Source organism: Acinonyx jubatus, chromosome D1, assembly GCF_027475565.1.
Source record: "Acinonyx jubatus isolate Ajub_Pintada_27869175 chromosome D1, VMU_Ajub_asm_v1.0, whole genome shotgun sequence".
NCBI classification, from domain to species: domain Eukaryota; kingdom Metazoa; phylum Chordata; class Mammalia; order Carnivora; family Felidae; genus Acinonyx; species Acinonyx jubatus.
The window spans coordinates 44,970,925-44,990,456 of NC_069390.1; the positions used below are offsets into that span (position 1 = coordinate 44,970,925).

Here is a 19,532-nt window from a genome sequence, read left to right on the forward strand (position 1 = left end):
TAAGTCAAGAGGAAAATACAGGAGGCACTGCAGGATTTTATGGAAAAGAGAATCAGATCTGTTGGAGCCATACTAAATCTTCACAGGGTCCGTGTACATTCTCTGGGCAAGAGATGCTTTCTAGAAATTGAACTGTCCTATGTACACAAAAGTGCTAGGCTGTCAGTGGGTTCTCTGTAAGGAGACAAATAGGGCCTGGGAACATCGGCTTCTTCTCTTCGGAGATGTTCTGGCCTGGAGATTCCTAGGCTGGCTGACATCACTGGGGGCAGATTTCTCTGGAACACTTATGTGGACTAGTGTCGAAGAAGAGGGACGCCTTAAACTTAAGGCCTTTTGTACAGCTTACCTTGCCTATGACATTCTGCGAGATGTCCTATGTCATCTTGGTGAAAATATTCATAACATGATGTGCCTAGAAGTTCTTGCGGTAAATATGCCAAAATAGCTGTTGCCCTAGAATTTTTTTTTAAAGAAAAAGTTAATTCAGACAGCCTCTCTGCAGTGGATGAACCCCACTACCGCCGGTGAGAACAAGGGTCAAAGCTGGCTGGATTTTCAGAGGGCTTACTACATGGATGTATTTTTGTTGGTGCACCCGAATCTAACCAACGCTATACAAACAGAGGGAAAGGAAGTAGCCTTTCAAAGGGGTCATCATCCCAAGAAAGGAGGCTTAGAAATAATAACTAGTCAGATAAAAATGTGGTAGGCAATCTAAACCCCAGTGCAAATTTCCATTTTACTATCCCCTCCTTTTTTTTTTTTTTAAATCAGGATGACCAAACATTAGAAGTTATGGTGGCAGGGGCCATAAGGACCTTGAAAAGTGGTGGTGTCCTTTTCCAACATACAGTGACTATTTCTGATAGCCAGAAAAATGATCTGCCTGTGAATATTCTCAGGGAGGCAGCAGAGAGCAGTGGAAAACACGACGTCTGGGTTCTTAGCTCAGGTCCATTACCACTAAGCTGTGAATTGGAGGTAGCCAGTCTTCAGGCTGGGCCCCAGTTCCTCACCCGTAAAAAATAAAAGATTGGACTAGATCAGTGTGGCCAACAGAGCTTTCTGCAATGAAAATGTTCTAGATCTGTGCCATTAGCCTCATGTAGCTATTGAATACCTGAAATATGGCTACTGAGCCTGAGGAATTTTTTTTTACTCTTTTTTTTTTTTTTTTTTTTTGTAACTTAAATGCAAGTTCGTTAACATACAGGGTAATTACTAGTTTCTGGAGTAGAATTCAGTGATTCATCACTTACCTGTAACCCCTAGCACCCATCCCAAAAGTGCTCTTCCTAATGCCCATCACCCATTTAGCCCATCCCCCCACCCAACGCCCCTTCGGCACCCCTCAGTTTGTTCTCTGTATTTAAGAGTCTCTTATGGTTTGCCTCCCTCTCCGCTTTTATCTTCTTTTTTTCCTTCCCTTCCCCTATGTTCATCTGTCTTGTTTCTTAAATTTCACATGAGTGAAATCATAGGTATCTGTCTTTCCCTGACCTATTTCGTTTAGTGTAACACACTCTAGTGCCATCAAGCCTGAGGAATTTTTAACTTCATGTTGATGAAATTAAACCTTGAACAGCCATATGAGATCACCACAGCCAAGGACTACTCCACCAGACAGCTCAGGACTAGATAATCTTCTCCAAGCCCTACATTCCGGAATTCCAGTCACTGTAGTGGCCCGGGAACAGTCCATACATTCAGATAGCATATACCATGCCTACTATTTCTCTTCTGGTCATGGACAAACCACTCTACTTCACCATCTCTACATGCCAAGGACATTAAAGGGAAACATCTCTGTATTTATGATGATATTCCGAGAGGTCTCAGTTTTTAGCAGAGATCCCCATCACTTCCTTCTCTCTTAGAAAGCCAGCTGATGGCCCAGTCTTCTCTGCTTCACTCAGAGCTGAAAACCATGTACCATTCTTGTTCAAGGGTAATACACAGACTCTTACCTCTGGTCTACAAAAACAAACTTCCCGTCTATCGCGTGCCGAGACACATATTCCATAGACTTCACCCTGATTTCCCCGTTCACCGGCTGTGGAACCACGTGAGAATGTAGTCGTCCAATTGCGACCAGGCAGCTGAGATTACAGCCCTCGTTGTCTGGTTCACTGTCTTCATCCAGCCCCATCTTTGTGGGCGGCCAGCTCTTCAGATACCCTGTGCTGTGGATGGTGCAGAAGCTCTTTCGATCTGCTAGAAAGCAAAAGCCGTGGTCAGTGTCAGCACAGCGCCCTGTGCGCAGACACAGGCAGCCTTGGGTGGGCTGGGATGCCAGAAGGGAGTCAGAAAAATAAACAGAGCTTTACTCTCTGGAAGTGAGACTCTAGTGAGAGAGGACGACACAGAAATAGACAACTATCATCTGGTGTCATATATGCCGAGCAGGGCCGGTTATGCCAAGGCCGTCCCATATACCAAGGAAGAGGTATCTAAGTCTACCCGGAGAGAGGAGGCTGCCCAGGAAAACAACATAGGAGGTGGATGGATCAAGAAGGATAAGCACTGGCCAAGGGACTAGAATGTGTGGAGGCTGAGAATGTTCCAAGGCACAGAGGTGCGCCCTGTACAAGAGACAACAGAGAGCTCTGGGTGGTTCAAAGGGAAAGGGCAAAGCTGAAGCCTGTCTCCAGCTGAAGACACAGCACAGATTGAAGGGCAAATTGGGGCAGATTACTGGGGTCTTAGACTATTTGCTAACAAATGTGTTTATGAGATGGGCAGTGGAGAGCTTCTAAAAGTATGTAAGTGGGGAAACAGCAAAAGCAAATCGTGCTTTGGACACCCGAGAAGCAGAATGACAGGTAAACTGGAAGAGACTAAGAACCAGGAGGAAGACAAGCATGCACCAAGAGGTGATGACCACTGGACTCTGGTTCCGCAGTGAGGATGAGGCAGGGAAGGATGTGGGAGAAGTTTCTGAGAACTGCTGAGATTTGGTATGAATATCAAAAAGCTTGGTATGAAAGGGAATGAAGAGAACGCCAACAGTTTGGGATTGAATTAGCTGCTGGTGCTATTCGCGGAGCCAGGGAAGAGAGAATACACAGTATGCTTTAGAGAAGAGGGAGAAAGGTTTCACTTTGGGACACACGGAAGACGGGACACCTGTGAATTTCATCAACAAATCCTTATGGGGTGTTTCCCAAGCATCAGGTCTGTGCTAGTTACTGGGAAACTGGAAAACCAACCAGACGTGCCATCATGGAGTTTCTAGTCCAGTGGGGGAGACAGATTTCAAATAAACAACTATACCAATAAGGGCACAAGTGCAACTGCAAGAACATGCTAGAAAGAAAATCTGTAGGGTGTGACAGGAAGACGTAAGGCGGCCTGAGGGAGTGAGTGGCAGACACTGATGCACATCCCTAAAGGACCAGCTGAGCTATCGGGCTGAAAGAAAGCTGGTGGGGGGGGGGGTGGCATTCCAATCAGAGGGGCCAGTGTGGAGAGACCCTGGATAGAAAAGGGGGGTTGGCATCGAAAGGGAGTCGGCAGAGCTGAACACAGGAGTGCCAGTAGGAGTGGAAGGTGCGTGGTTGTGTTCAGGACTCTCAGATTTTCTTCAAGAGCAGCAGGCAACCCTGCACGGTTTGGAGCAGGAAACTGATAGAAAGACTTGCTTTACAAAGATCATTTTGGGGGCGCCTGAGTGGCTCAGTCTGTTGAGCGTCTGACTCCGGCTCAGGTCATGATCTCACGATTCGGGAGTTCAAGCCCTGCTCCAGACTCTGTGCTGACAGCTCAGGGCCTAGAGCCTGCTTTGGATCCTCTGTCTCCCTGCCCCTTCCTTGCTCACGCTCTCTCAAAAATAAAAACTTAAAATAAAAAAAAAAAAAAAGGTCATCTGGGGTACTGTGTGGAGAGATGGAAAGTGTAAGGAGCCTACTTCGCTGGACGTGGGGAGAGCAGAGAGTGGCCCGGGTCTGAGTGGTACGGTAAACAGGGAGGTAGATAAACATGCTTCAGAGAACTTCTGCAGAAGGAATTCATTGTGGCAGGACTTTGTAACTGACCGGATGAAGGGAGGGAGTAAACCCAGCTGAGGGTGCCTCCCCAGCTTCCAGTACGTGCAACTAGATGACGGTGGGGCCATTTACGTCAGGGGAAGCTCATGCGGTCACTTTTACACAGATCAGGTTTGAGATGCCCTTGAGCTATCGGAGCAGGTAGATTTAAGAAGTTAATTTGTGGGTCTGGAGCTCAAACTAAAAACCTGGGCTAGAAATACAAACTTGGAAGTCACTGGCATCTAAGTGGCGCTGTGGGCTAAAGCGGCAGAGGACATTACCTATGGATCAAGTGCAGATACAAGGGGGGTTCAGGACAGAAGAGGAGCCAGTGCAGGAACTAGGAGGAGGGCCTACAATGGCAGAGGATGGGGGAGACGAGAAGAAAGGGTTCGTGGAATCCTAGGGAAGACGACACTTCAAGATGGAAGAAGAATGAAGCGTCCATTGTGTTTCGCAACATGAAGGTCGCTGGCGAATTTAGCCAGAGTATTATGGTGGATTGGTAGGATGCTCAGGAAGTGGCTGGGATTGTGGCTCAGAGAGTTTTTTCTCAACCACATTAGGACAAACATAGTTTAAACCAAGGAAGCTCTCCCACGAATCTCTGTCATTGTGACACCCACCAGGGCTTTCCAATCTCCTCTGCTCCCCAACGGCCCTACACCCACAGTGGGCGGGGGGGGGGGGGGGGGATTGTGGCACGCTGGCCGCCGTCCTGGGATTGGCAAGGCACTGAACCAATGCCCCGCTAAGCACCCCAGAGCAGAAAGCCAGCCTGAGCTGTATTGGGATTTTAAAGCGGTGAAATTGATTACCTTTTTTCTTTGAGCAGGTAGAGGGGAAATCCTTGTCTTCAACCTTTACCGAAGGCCTGTTACACTTCATCCTACAGAAGAAAGAACGTCGTGCTCCAGAACATAATCGAGACGGCCCAGGGGTTATATCTGTCTTAACTGGAAGTCCAGCTGCAAATCAATACACAAAATGTGATAAACCGAGAGTAGTATTGTCTGTCAGGAGGGGGAGTGTGACCTGGAAGAAAGCCTCTTCTTTCCTGCCTCACTGTTTTAGGTGACGGGAGAGTAACATTCCTCAGGACAGTTCAGGCCTTACGAGACGTGTGGGTAAGTGCGGGTCAACTGAAGTGTTTCCAGATCCCCCAGAATGCAGCCACTGGACAAGTGGAGTTGCTCTGGGGACGAAAAGAAGTCTAGCATGGGGCTCCCGTCTGGCAGGAGCTTCCGACGGAGAAGGGAAACGCAAGTTCCCCATGGAAAGAAGAATCATGCCAGGTGATGTAGGATTAGTGCCACATCAATGGCAGAGACGGTATGTGTTTTCCAGAGAGGGAGCTTGGGCTGGCACTGGAAGGATGGGGAAGATGTGGACACTGGAGTGGGAAAGAGGACGCAGAACGGCCTCAAATTCTCAAGCCTGGCTATATGCCAGAGGCCCCTGGGGGGTTAATCAACATAGGTTCCGGGACCCCGGTCTAGATCTGGCTACTGAACACACGCAATGTGGCTATTCTTTAAGTGTGAATATACACAGGCGTTCAAAGACTATACCACAATAAAAAGGCCTCATTTCGAGTTACTGGGTTAAATTTTAAATCACACGTGTGGCTTATACGTGTGGTTTGCTCATGTCTCCACTGGCCTATGCTGTTGTGCACCAACTGAACTGGTCTCTGGAGGGGGGAACAGGACTACGATGCTGCCACGACCGCCGGCTACTTGTCCCCAGAACGCGTCTGGGGAAAACGAGCGACCGCTAGAAGAGGGGCCGCCAGGGCTCCCCCTGGGTCTGCCCCCTCCCCCCGCACCTCCCACAGGGCCGCCCTGCCCTGTGATCTCCTCCCGAATGCACACAGCCTGGCCCGCCCCCGCCCCTGCTCGTTTCGCTCCACAGCGGGAGCTACATCTCTGTATCCATCCAGAAACGTTTGCCCTGCTCTGTTCCTCTCTTCACCTGGCACACAGTAATTCATCCTTTCAAACCCTCAGTCGTCACCTACTCGGGTCTGCCTGTCCTCACGCCCACACGAGAATGAATCATCTGTTCCCCAGGCCTGCTACTCCTTCCACGGCGGTACCTGTGCTGCAGGCTGCCGTCTACCTTCTCCTCTCCCTGACTCTATGGTAGGAGCCTTAAAGGCAAGGACCAAACGTCATCATCTTCTTCTCCTCACGTCACTAAAAAATTTGCCAGGCCAGACAGGTAGCAGGGGCTGCGCCGAACTCTTAGGAAGACGACCGCCTTAGTGTCAAGGATGGTTTAAAGATTCCTCTGGAGGTGTCACCCTCCGGGAACGGAAGTGGAGAGTGTGGAAGCAGGAAAGTGGTCGGGCCTGACTGCGCCGACCCACAACATCGCAACACTGACACTGGGCCTGCTACGTGCCAGGAACTGCCCCACAGGCTTTATGCACGTTCGTGTATTTAATCCTCACAACATCCCGATGAAACAGGTACTATTTTGTAGATCAGGAAGCTGAGGCACAGAGAGGTGAAGTAACTTGCTCATGGTCACACAGCTGGGGAAATGGTGGAGCCAGGAAGTGAGCCTAGCACTGTGATTCCAGACTCCGTCCTCTTAACTGCTAGAGTCTGCGGCCTCCCACGAGACTGAGACTGACGGGAGGAGAGCTACTGGGCAGGCCTCACACCGGAGGCCCAGGAGGGCTACGGGAGGGGGAAGCTAGGGGAGGATGGGAGCGGTAGTTCCACTACTGCAAGAAGGAAGCCGGGGCGGGGCGCGCAACTGATGAGGAACAACCACTTTGGTCAAAGAATCTTCGATCTAAATGTCAAATTTTATCTTAAGAGGCTGCAGATGCGTAACTCAGGTAAATAGAGGTGATGTTTCCGGGGGGAACAAATCGCACTGGTGTGAGCCCTTGAAACTCAGAAGCATACAGTTGTGAACTTCTAGATTCTTGGGGGGGAAACGACTGAAAATCAGAAAGAATCAAAGCAGCTGTTGTTCCTCTCGGTGAATTTGGACGCTGAGTTGTTTCTCTTTTATGTACGTGCAACAAAACCAAAACAAACACAAAGGAATGTAGATAAGTGCATTTAGCCAGAGACCCAGATAAAGGGCAGAGGAGGGGGGCCAGAGGCCGAGACCACGGGGCACATGCTGCGGTCTGAGTGGCCCCAGGAAGCAGCCGCAGCCTCTCCGGTACTCACTTTTTGCATCTATGAGCCGCTCCCGGGGCGCCGTGTCCGAGGAGGAGAGCTGCTCCTTCACTTTGGCGATATCTTTAGGGTGCAGGTAGTCAAACAAACTCTGGCCAATCAGATCGTTCTGCGGGGAGGAAGCATGAAACCGGCAAGTCAACAGCACGTGGTGTAGAACTTCCCCAACCAGTGCTGTGCCTTTATTTTGCATTTCTAAGCATGAGAGTTTCAAGCATTTCAAATGTGAGCACGTACACGTGTCCAATCGCTTTGCCTAGGTATAGACACAGGGAATGAGGCACCGGGAGTTTGGTTGTGATAACGCAGGAGCAGAGAAGGGCTTACTTATATTTGTAATTATATAAATAGCTCATGCTCCTCCAAGGCAGGAATCTTTCAGCGGAACGCGTTCCCCGCGATTTATTTCTGAGGCCCACGAATGCCCGTGCAGGAACACAGGGCGTGGGTGCTAATTCTAAGCCTTTCCGTTCTGAAACAAGCTGTGTCAGACTATGTGCCGCGACAGCCTCATTCTTTGCGGAGAGGATAAAAACTTCCTTCGTCACTATTCTCTGAGACCAAAAAGAGCAAGACACTCTGGGGGACCTGAAACATTAATTTCTAATTTATGTGTTATTTTGATTCTTCAGTTACCAGCTTTCCACGCAAACACCAGCATGTGAATGAGTGAGTGGGTGAATAGACGAATGGGTGGGGGAATAAGAACTCCAGGGACAGAAGAGATGAAAAGCGCTGCTCTAGAAACTTTCATAAATGTTTATCTTATCTGATCCAAAGAACAAATCATAAAAGGTAGGGGTTATTACAATCATTTTCTCTTAGGGGAAGCCAAGGTTAAGCAGAACGAAAAAAGGGACACCTCATCACACACACAGTGTGGGTGGATTCCCATTTTTTTTATCCTCTGGTATTAGATTATCTGCCTTTCCTTGCTGGGCAGCCCCTCCCCCACTCCCCGCCCCCTTTAGTTACGGGATGTTCATTTCATCCCAATAAAGCATAAAGCTGCTGGGGAGATCAGCGTCAAACCCGCCAGTGAGGGAAGCACGGAAATCCTAAAAGCTTTTCCTACATTTAAATTCATTTCTCGGTGAAGAAGTTAAGAACTTTCTGGAAGAAGCCTTGGGCTTGGGGGTTACAATACAAGCATTTTACACGACTTGTATATTCTAATTATTCTGGAAAGGGGGGGTGACCTCTCTGGCGGCTGTGAGGCTGCCCGCCACCTACAGACCCCGGAGCAGTACCTGGCTGTAGTTGAGGATCTTGAAGACAGACTCTGAGACAAAGAGTATCTTCCCTCGGTCACATCCTACGACAAACAAAAATCCATCTGCTGCCTAATCAGGAGAAATGGATAATCAATTTATCACACTTTAGGAAACACGATCTGTAATCACTCTGATCGCAAATAAGGATTTCTTTGGTACGTAACCAAAGCACGGAACTGCGCTCATCGACCGTAAAATTCTCTCCACGGCAGACATATCTCATCTAATGACTACAAGGGGACAGTCCAGCTGAAGTCATGTCTTCAACGCTGAATTCACTTTAAGAATTCTCCTTGGAGAATATGAAGGTCCGGCGAAGTCCTATTTTATTGCTTTAACTGTAACGCTCTGTGCAGAATCACAGACTCTAGGATTGGAAGGAAACTTTAAGATCAAAATCCCCTCCCCAACATCCTGGCCACCATCTGTCCTCAACTCGGACACTTCCACTTACAGAGCGCCGTCTCAACATTTGGGGCGGTGTGCAGTTTGTTTGTTTGTGGTTTTTATGCTGCGGGTCTGGGGAGGCGCTGGGTAACTGGCATTGTTTTTACCCCCGCCCCCAAAGGATTCCAACGTACACAGGGTTGAGAACTGCTGCTCTCAGACATCATTCCTCCATCCAGGGCCGGGCTGCTTATATCCCGAGAGAGACAAAAAAGCAGAGCCAAAATTTCCCTCCTACATTCTTTTAACCTCTTCTTTACTTTAAATACAGGCAAAAATCTGAAGTCCCAGTGAAGGCAGGTATGGAGACAAGATGCTATTTATTGGACTGAAGTGGATACATACCAAAGTGTCCGAGAACTCAGGCTCCATGGTGTACCTGTGTGTGAATCCTACCCACGAGTCTGCAGCTGGACAACTACCCAGCTCCCACAGGCCCCCCCCCCCCCACCCCAGGCTGGGGAGGCCACATACCCGCTCCTGTGCTCGCCCCTACAGTTCTGATTCAACATCTTGCTTCGTTCACTAGTCCTTGGTCTGTTCTTTGGCCAACCCTAGAGAAACTCTAGTCCCTGTCCCACAGAAGGGCCTTTGGGGATGCAACTGAGTTCAAAGAACTCAGAAATGAATTCATGTGCCAGAGGCCCAATAATGGCACATGCACCTGCGCGGAGACGCAAGCAGGAGGGGCCGAATCGCTGCGGCTGAGAACGAGGGAGGCCGCTCAGCCGGACGGGAGCTGCGGGTGGGCTTTGCCTGAGCTGGCCCTCGGTGCTGGCAGGGGACGACATCAGGGCAGGGGACGACAGTGGAGAGGAAGAGCCTGTCCCAGCCCCATCTGCTGGAAGCCCCATTCTGTCAGAAAATAAGGTATTAATAACTTTGCCTTCCCTGGCAGCCCGTCTCACACCTAGCAAGAGGAGTGCTTTGGGGCTTTTTGTTGAGGAAGTGAGGTGCCACAAAAGGGGCCTGTGACATCCTGGAGGGAATGCTGGGCCTGAAGCCCTGACCTGAGCAAAGTGGGTTTCAGCACCTCCAGGGAGAGAGTGGGCTGCGGAGGCCAGCGTAGGGGAGGCTCAAAACTTTCGGGCTTTCACTTCGCCACCAGGGGAAGGAGCCGGGACCCAGGGGACAGCAGACGAGCACAGAGACTAGGAGGAGGCCACCAGCAGGGCCGGGCCATAGGAGGACGAGGGCCAGCTCACTCTCGGGGGGAGGACAGGGTCAGTTATAGGTGACACAGAAGCCCTGGGGGGGGTCTGCCTGGTTTTCAAAACATGGGGGGAAGGGTGGAAGATCCGGACGTTACAAACTAATCCGGCTGACCCCTTCCTGACACGCTCTTCGCTGAAGACATCCTGAAAGCTCTTAATAAAGAAAGCAGTCGGCTGGATTTGCACTGGTAAGCAAGAGCAGAAGTCCACCTTCTGCCGCCAAACGTGTCAAACCCCAGCTGAGCGGACCCTGCCTTCTGCTGAAGCAAATTCCTGGGACCTGGGCAGGAATTCCTGGAAGGGGCAGGCGTTCTGTGGTACGTCATAGCCACGGACACGTGCCAGGGAGGGGAGCAAGGTTCCAGCGGGGAAGACAGATCAACGCTGATGCCTTTGGGCACAGAGGCACAGGAAAGGCAAGGCCAACACGAAGCATTTAGCTTAAGCAGCACTGAAATCCTTGTCTCACGCCCTGATGACGCGGGCATCGGATACGAAATTTAGAGAAGTTATTAAGCATTTGTCATTACAAAAGGAGCTAATTCATATATATTATATACATAAATATGGAAAAATATATAGATGTGTTATATACAACATGAACTTCACGTGTTTTACATATAGGTGTTCATGTACCTATATGTGTATTTTTTTTTCCTTAAAAACAGCAAATTAGGAGTATGGCAATCAGGGCCAGCCACGTTAATTTGTGGGGGCCAGTCCAGACTGGAAACGCAAGGGCGCTTGTTCAAAAACGAGGGCCTTCCAGATGCCAACAGCAGAGCGCTAAGCCAAGCCCCAGGCCACATGCGGCCGCGTAGGTTATGCACCCGTGAAGCCAGCCCTGGTGGTCTCTGCAGAGATGCTGCAGCCAAGTTTACGTCTTCATTCAGCAAGCCCCCCCTGAGAAGAAGGACATCTTCATGAAGAAGGATGGACAGAGGCGGGCAGATCTGTGTCTGAGTAACCGTGCCCTGAGGGTGGTGGCCAAAGGGCCACTCCGAACTTGTGGGGATGCCCTGGCCCCCGTCTAATGTGTTTACTGCTGACTTGGATTTACCTGGAATGGTGCCATGCACGTAAAGCAAAGCCTCAACAGGATCTGTTGTGTTAGTGCATGAAAGACACAGAAGGCAGGCCTAGCAGATCTATTAAGTCACAAGAGGCTCCAAAGGATCACGGACAATAAACTGCAATGTAGGACCATCCGATAAATAGATTTTGACAGAAATAAAAGAGAAGTTCAAAAGAACTCAGTGCACCTATACGGGATGGAGAACACCTGGCCGAACAAGAATCTACACACGAGACGGGGAGGGACAGTAGTACAGCTTCCCAGAGCGTGGCACTCCTATGATGGCTCTTTGACAAAGAACGCACCAGAACCATTCCACCCCAGGCCAACCAGACCACAGCTGAAGTTCTGTGCCACCTCTAAAGGAAAATCTAGCCAACGAATGTGGCTCTGCAAAGTGTGTGTGGCAAATGCTGATGGCGGGCCAATTCCTAACCCCCGTCTCTCTTGCTGGCCTCTGCCACGGAGACTGGACAAATCTAAATCCTTGGCCTGAAGCTAGGGGTGATCAGGTAACATCTCCTGGAGAAGCTGACATCTACGATGAAGCTTTCAGGAAGGCATATCCTTTCTCGATAGGAGGGACAGCTGGCCTGGACCTTCCCCTGCCCCTGGTTTCTGGCTAGCGGCCCCCCTGAGGAAACAAGCCGTACGCTAGGTCAGCAGGGCTGTCCGAGAAGACAGAAAGAGCCTGATCCGTCTGCCCTCGTTGAACCACTGCGCAAACCCCTCGTGGCCCCACCGCAGGACCAGCTACATTTGAGAAACACAACCCTGTTTATTCATTAGGTCTTCTGTTCCTTGCAGTGGAAAGCTTTCCAATTCAGACAACCTATCAGGAGGGGACGGATAGAGAACGCTGGAGTGAACACACAGACCAGATGCACAGAGGACTGGAAGGCAAAGTAGAGCCGGAAACGAGGGGGACGACGGAGCAGCCTGTATCCTAAGGCTTGGCAAACGCCTGCTCAAAGAAACGGGCCCAGATGCTGTCAGGCCTTAGCAAGCAAGGCCCACTCTGGCTGTGAGGGGTTGGAGGCTGCTGTCGCTCCCAGTGAGATTTTTCTAGTTTCCTTTTTACAGTTTGCAAGAGGACGTGTTTCCGAATCCAGTTTGTTTCTCTTCAGTTTCCAAGTGGATCTCACTCTCGCCAGAGGCAGACCTAATGCTGCACGGCACCACCTCTATGGCCTCTCTGCAGACGAGCAAGATGAAGCAAGCGCTTCAGTCAAGAGGGGAAAGCCTCACCTCCCCCATTTCTTCTCCTCGGGCAGAGGAGTCTCTGGAAGCCCTGTTGCTTTGATGGGATGCTGCTGTAAAGATGTACACGGAAGCTTTGTGCTAGCGGTTAAGTGAGAAGGGAAATTCTCCGTTGTTATCAGTCTCCGCCCCTTTCTAAAACCTTCACTCAGGAATGGGATGCTTAACCACCCATTTTTAACAAAACCCTGCCTCCTCTGAGGCACAGGTAGCCCGGGCCTTCAAGCTTTGTCTAAGCAACAGTAGAAGGGGAGGAGAAAGACCCCAGGGAAGGAATGTGAAGACCGTCCAGACAGACAGACAGAGGCGGAGACGAAGTGGGCCTCCAAAGGTGTTTAGACATCAAATTCCCACACGTGGGTACCTCACTCAGAAATGTGTCAAAGTGTGGATAAAACCAGTGCCTCACTGCAACATACCCTGAGAATGAGGTGTTTCAATTCATCATCTGACAGAAAAGTTGGTTTGTAGTTCGCTTCTGTGTATGGATTGGTGGCACCTGAGGGAGGGGAAAAAAAAAAAAAGAAAGAGAAAGAGTTGGTACCCTTTCTACTCAGGTGATGTCTCGTTCCACGTCACTGCCTCCAACCTTCCGGATGTGGCCAAGTCCCTACCACCCGGGACTGCAATCTTATCTTCTTTTTCCTCAACAGACACAGGGGGCTAGAGGGGGCTTCAGACAGAACCCACCGTTGCCCACGGGGAACCTGACGAGTTTGCTCTGGTCACTGTACAGGAGCCAAGAGGTAACAGACGGAAGTAAAAATCTGTTTCCACGAGAGAAGGCAGCTCTGGAAACCAACCCACAGAGGCTCCCGGAAGGGTCCCCTCCTCCCAGGATCTACATTAAATGGGTTGTCTAGCAGTCCCTCAAATCCACGCTCCCAGCCTGCCTGGGAAATCATCCAGTCTGCCAGGCCCTGACTAAGTGAATACATTGTAGAAGGCATCTAGTGGGAGTTCTTCATCAGGGTGAGGCAACAGAGCTTGGCACTCCTTCCGTGAGCCACGCTGGCTCCCCTAGCACGGAAAAGGGACATTTAAAAGGCCGTCAGTCTGGCATCTTAGAGAACAAGGCCAGCAGCGAAGGACCTGGAATCTGCAGAATGGTTAGAACAGCGAAGCAATAAAATGGAAAAGATCCGTAACCATTCAAAGTACCGTAGTGAAGGAGGGAGACAGGATGGGTCTGGGATTTTCAGATCAACCAACAAGGCACATACGGAGCCGCATCCCTGTTCTTTACGGTAACTCGACGTTTGTCACTCGTTTCCTTCCGCTTTAATAAGACTTAGCTTCTAGTAATCGAATCTCTATCATCTTCACTAATAGGAAGCTTTAGATGCCATTCTCACAGCACAGGACATAACATGGCCATGTCTGAATAACACTCAGAAGTCAGACAAAACTGACCACTTCTTATTTCTGGTGGCTTTGTGGAAACATAAAGACTCAAGTCTTTTACCACGCAGGTCACAGGTCTGACTAAGCACCCGCTTTCAAATTTCCTCAGACGGTAGTCCAAGACTGGCTATGGAAAATGCCAGGAACAGCATTCGCTGAAGTTGCCCGATACACCGCAGATTCCTCCTGTGGTTTGGGTAAGTCACTTCCACATTTCTGCCTGTTTTCTCACCCGCCCCACATTCAGAGAAGAAGGAAAATTCTGCCTCCCTCACAAAGAGTCTATCTGGCTTGGGAAAATTCCAGGAACATGAAAATATCATCAGTGTTCATCCCTGACAGTAAAACGCAGCAAGAACCATCAACCAGTGACTCACTCTTTAGAGGAGCCATGAATTCTCCTCTTCAAAACGGAAACGGACTTTTCTGTGTCACACTGTATGGGTGGGGTCCAGGCACACACATATGCCAAATGGACATCAGCAGTGCCCTCTTTGACGTGCGTGTAGCCTGATTATCATGTACACATGCAGACACGTGCACAGAGCACAGCCTCTACCCGTCACGTCTATTGCTGGAAATTACACGCCTGTTACTCAAGGCTACACATTGGCCAACGACTGACAGTGCCTTGGGGACTCGGGAACATCCTAGGCCAGGGTGCTAAAGTTTCTGGGCAAAGGCATGAAGAATAAAGCCCCGGGTCTCACCTCGTAATGTTTTCATGTGCTGAACAGCCATCCTTAGCACAGTGAGCTTATCTAATTTCCTGGACATGGCATTGCACGTAGGTACCAAAGACGCCAATTCGTCAATAAAACTGTTCATTTTGTCCCGACGCCTCTTTTCAATCTGGCTGTGAGCTTCCCTGAACAACAACAGGAAAAATGATTTCTATAAAATGAAAACGAGCCTCACGGAAGCGATGACAAAAATAAGTTAGAACTGCTTTCGACATTCGCTGGACTGGGGCACCTTTAGAATTTGTACAGTGTTTTGAACTAGACTTTTCTACTGAAGTCACCAGAAAAGTGGTTTCACTGCCAGGTCAGTATTACTATTTTTTGTGCTTAACTCATATTCAGAGACATAAAGAAATGTCTTCTCAGAGTTAACTGTACTGCTCATTTCTCATTTCTTTTCCTCTTAGTCTTGGTCAAGTTGGATTCTAAGACGGGTGTAGAAGGAAAGCGAAGGGAGGTGGGGGGTGCAAAGAGCAAAGCCTCCAGCACAGCCACTGGGGGGATCCTGTGGTCCCTGGGTGATCTCTGGGGTCTGTGAAGACCCCACCGTGCGGCCTGTCAGAGACTCACTGACCGAGTCACCAGGTAAAGGACGCTGCCATCTTTGGACCGACGATGACCCCACCAAGATACAGCAGATGCCACATCTGTCCCAGGAGCTTCCTCTGAAGGCTGTCACACTCCCACCTCCCGGGAGTTGCTGCCTGCCGAGGCAGGAGGGCGCATTCACGGGCACACACGCTTTCCCTGACTGGCTTACCCCTGCCGTTTGGGACTGTCCCCCATGGAGGCACATCAGCAGTGGAAATAGAGTTCGCTGCCAGAGCAACGGGGCCACCAAGCAGAACCTCCCACCAAGGCTGGGCTGAGAGGGGAAAGCTACCAGTCTCGGGTGAGTGCAATTCTGCAGCTCCGATTCTGTGTCGTGACACAGCCTCGGATGGCCCCGGGGCTACTGCAGGAGAGCGGAGGGCCCACACGGATGGGGTCAGCGAGCATGGCTAACGGCACAAAGGACCGAATTAGAGAACCTCCTCGAGGGAGCAGGCAGCCCCCACGCCTGGCCTTGCGGTGCAACACTGGCTGCTTCGCGGGGCAAGGCCCAAGAGCAGAGTCACTGGGCCCGGTCTCTTTGGGAGGGCCCTCCGGTCAGCAAGGGGCAACCCGCTGAAGACGGTGGAGGAAAAGCTTCAGCCTTAATGGACTTCCTGCTACTTCCCAAGTCCCCTTCAGGTGAAACGCACTTCGAGAGCCAGGAGTGAAGTATGGAGAGGGCAAGGGGCAGGCAGTCACATCAAGCCAAGGCCCCCACCCCCTTCCACATCTCCTAAAGGATGCTTAGACGGACAGGGACCAGACACAGAGCCGCCTCGGCGGTCCTCAGAGGGCCCAGAACCAGGACAGTTTACAGGGAGAAAGAGGGTCCATGCTTACCTTGTTTTGGGTTTTGTTTTTAAATACTTTTTGGTTTTTAAGTTTATTTTTATTTATTTTGAGAGAGAGATAGCAAGCAGGGGAGGGGCAGAGAGAGGAGGAGATAAAATCCCAAGGAGGCTCTGCACTGATATGGGGCTTGAACCCACAAACCAGGAGATCGTGACCTGAGCTGAAATCAGGAGCCAGATGCTTAACCGACTGAACCACCCAGGTGCCCCTACCTTGCATTTTTGATCCTTCCTTGGTGCTCTGTATATTCTAACCTGGAGGTGGGGGAAGAAAAAACAAAAGATAAAACACAATCCCTGGGAGACTAATGGCAAAGTTATACAGCTCTGTTTTCTTCCCAGTTGAATTCATTTCCCTGCTTAATCCTGCTCATCTCTCTCAACACACGAGGGCTCTTGGCTGTTAGCCACTCTGGGGGGCTGGGGGCTGCGGAGACCATCTTGAGCTCCCAGGCTCAGAGGCTCCTAGTTTATCCCCAATTGAGGACATGGGTGAAACCCACACCAACTAACACAACATGTAATTATATAAAGAAAATGGCTATAAAGGATGAAGTTCATGACTAGGTTCATGGTACCTTCCGTGAGGGTCATCTTTGTCCGTGTCCATGCTTTCTCTGAAAAAATGAGAGAACATAACTATTTGTTAACAAAGACATACAAAACTGTTTCTTATAATATAGAAGGCTCTCATTTATCCAGAAACTAAGTAATCAGAAAGCTCAAACAGCCAGTGTTGACTATCGACTTAGAGTCCAACAAAGACAACTTGAACCTACTACACAAGGACCGCTTCTCCAGAGTATCAAGCAAAAGTTAGGTGTAGTCTCAGAAGAGTTTGCATGTCAACATCTTTTACAACATATTTTGAACATCGGGAATACACAGCATTATGGAAATTCTTAATCAGAGTATCCAAATAACTATACTACCTCCTTCCCCTCATCGTTCTGGATAAATGGAGTTCATTCATTTGCAAAACATACCAAGCCTCAAATATACGTGTGCATACATATATATTTGGGGGTGGTGGTGAGGTGAAGAGGGGGAAACCAAAGTACCCACAAAGAAGCACTGAGCAGAGCCCTCAGGCAGCTTTTCAAAGGCACTGCTACCCAATGTTCTGGTTCTCAGCAAGGTGGGGAACCCCCAGGTCCGAGAAGCTGGGATATAGGGCAGGAGTGGGGCTGAGGGTCCTGGGTCACCAGCAGGGATCTACCTCCCTTTCAGAGACTCCAGAGATCCAAGTTTCAGGGCACCTTGTGGTTCGGTAGAAAACAGATGGAAATCCTCCAAGGAAGGAGTTCCAAATCCTCCTGGGGTGAGCTCACACCCTTCTCCAGCCCCTAAGTTTACCAGGAGGGCACTGACGAACACCTGAGCTTCTCTTTTTCTTGTATCCTATTAAGAACAGAGGGATGTGGCCCTTCAAACAATGTAGTCTCAAGGGCAAAAACAACTTTCCCAGGGGCACTGAATCACACTGTGGGCATTCTAGAACAGTGGTCCAACCAGGAGCCCTTGATTTCCTCATGGGCAGGGAGTTTCTGTAGCTAGTCCTAAAGCTCAGAAGCAATCATTCAGGCCACGGAGCAAAACGAAAACTCCCCCTCCCTTTTTGTCTAGACTCATGTGTGGTCATGGAGGCCCAGATGATCATCCCAGGTGAAGAGAGCTCCGCCTGACCGATCAGACTTTAGCACATTCAAATTACAGGGAAAGGGATCATGGGTGCCTAATGGGGTCTCCATGAATCATCGAAGATTTGCAAACAGGGTGCATGAGGGAAACCTGGAGGTCTCGGGTGGGGACAAGGTTGGAAACCACAGGTTGAGAGAGCAGAAGTCTTAGAAGGCACCAGTGACTCTATCAGCACTTGCCTTAAGACAAGTGGTCCCTGGAGAGCGTCTCCTGGCCTCCCTGCTGGGAGTGACTACACCCTCTCCGTACTCAACACCCACTCTCCATCCCCTGGGCAGTTGCTTGCTCAATCATCTGGGGTCACTTACATATTAATCATAGCACCTCCTAGTGGGCATCTGACCTTCAGCCACTGTGCTCCCCAAATTCGACCTGTGAACTTCAGCAGAAAGGACATCTGCTGTAGGGGAGACACCTCCTTGGAGATTTTCCCTCATTAAACAAAAGAAAACCTCTTAAGTGGACATTTGGATGAGATTCCACGCAGTTGCCTCAACAAAACAAAACGTGCCTTTGAGTGTTCTACGCAGCACCCTACTGCCTGGGGGTTTGTACAGATAGAGAAGAGTCGACTGGAAGTGTGCAAATTTACTTACTCAAAAGAAAAGTCATCAAGTCTAAAAACAAACAAAAATACTATTTAATATAACAGGTACATACTAATTTAAATAATGTTTCAGGACAGTATCAGTGTTCCTACAGTGTTTTGGGAGAGGACCTGTACTTATTCCTTCTACAAACACAATGAAGCGGCTGAGGTCTTCCTCCGAGAGAGGCCCTCCGGCAAAGTTCTCTTTGAGATCACCGAGATTACATCCATAGGCTTAGCCAGCTTGCTCAAAGGAGCCAAGGATGATGAAGGAAGGGGTAAAAGACCTAACTCGGCTTTAAGGTTCTTCCTTTTCCCTTGACGTGGAACAGTGTGGGGACAGGAGGGGGTTTGTAAGTGCCTCAGCAGTGCTGGAGGCTGCCTCCTGCTGACAATCCACGGGGAAGAGAAAGAAAGAAAAAAAAAAAAAAGCCAATCGTGCGGCCACCTAGACTTGGCTCTTTCATTTCCATCCCTTTGCACCAAGAGGACCCCTTCTTCCGGGAGGAATGGTAGATGGCCCCTCGATGTTCCGGGAACGGACACCAGGTTTGGCCAGAGGAACATGAACCCTGAAGGGCTTACTGGTAGTCGGTGGAGCTGCCTTTCCGCTTGCGGTTGCAATCCGTGCCGCCGGGGCCCAGGGGGCTGGAGAGGAGGTCGGTGGTGCCCGGGGACATGAAGTCACTGATTGTTGAAGAAATGTCCATTCTCTGGTCGGCCATTGGAGGTCGGGACCTAGCACAAGGAGGCACAAAGGCGCGTTTGTTGCCACGTGCTCTTCTCACGCGGTGGCGGGCCAGGGTGGTCTGGTGGAGGGCCGGGTACTTGTGTATTGCACTGACACCGCTGCCACCCAGCCAGCTGGAACAGGGACGTGGCAGAAAGGAAAGAGCGTCGTTCAGACTTCACGAGTTATGGCCGAGCATTTAGGTTCACCTGCTCACTGTTCTGGTGAAGACACAAAGCTCAGAGAAACCGGGTGGCTTCTCCCGTGCTACGGCAGAACCCAACACGCTACGAGTTGTCGCCCAGTGCTCCGACCTCGGAGGGGACCTGCTATCCCCTGACGGTTCGATTTTCTTCCAATCCATAAAGCAAACAGGATTCCCTAGTTATCTTTTTATTTTTGTTACAAATTTTGAA

The 19,532-nt window shown here is 49.9% G+C and overlaps 1 protein-coding gene across 20 annotated transcripts in view; it reads right to left on the reverse strand.

Annotated features, from left to right (window-relative positions):
• Positions 1-19,532, reverse strand: part of BMAL1 (basic helix-loop-helix ARNT like 1) — a 107,274-nt gene that overhangs the window by 11,483 nt on the left and 76,259 nt on the right. For 8 of the 20 annotated variants that reach the window (XM_053203470.1, XM_053203464.1, XM_053203467.1 and 5 more), the window contains 11 exons: positions 18,972-19,124; positions 18,394-18,414; positions 16,675-16,713; positions 16,310-16,351; positions 14,619-14,776; positions 12,924-13,003; positions 8,485-8,577; positions 7,226-7,343; positions 4,850-4,999; positions 1,971-2,217; positions 350-456 (listed from right to left, as the gene is read on the reverse strand). In XM_053203470.1, coding sequence (XP_053059445.1) covers positions 350-456; positions 1,971-2,217; positions 4,850-4,999; positions 7,226-7,343; positions 8,485-8,577; positions 12,924-13,003; positions 14,619-14,776; positions 16,310-16,351; positions 16,675-16,713; positions 18,394-18,414; positions 18,972-19,111 — 1,195 coding nt within the window. In that variant the 5' untranslated portion in view covers positions 19,112-19,124. Of the gene's footprint in view, positions 1-349; positions 457-1,970; positions 2,218-4,849; positions 5,000-7,225; positions 7,344-8,484; positions 8,578-12,923; positions 13,004-14,618; positions 14,777-16,309; positions 16,352-16,674; positions 16,714-17,355; positions 18,086-18,105; positions 18,372-18,393; positions 18,415-18,971; positions 19,125-19,532 lie in introns of those variants that run through there. The other 12 variants (XM_053203471.1, XM_053203473.1, XM_015068741.3 and 9 more) reach the window with 8 other exon arrangements.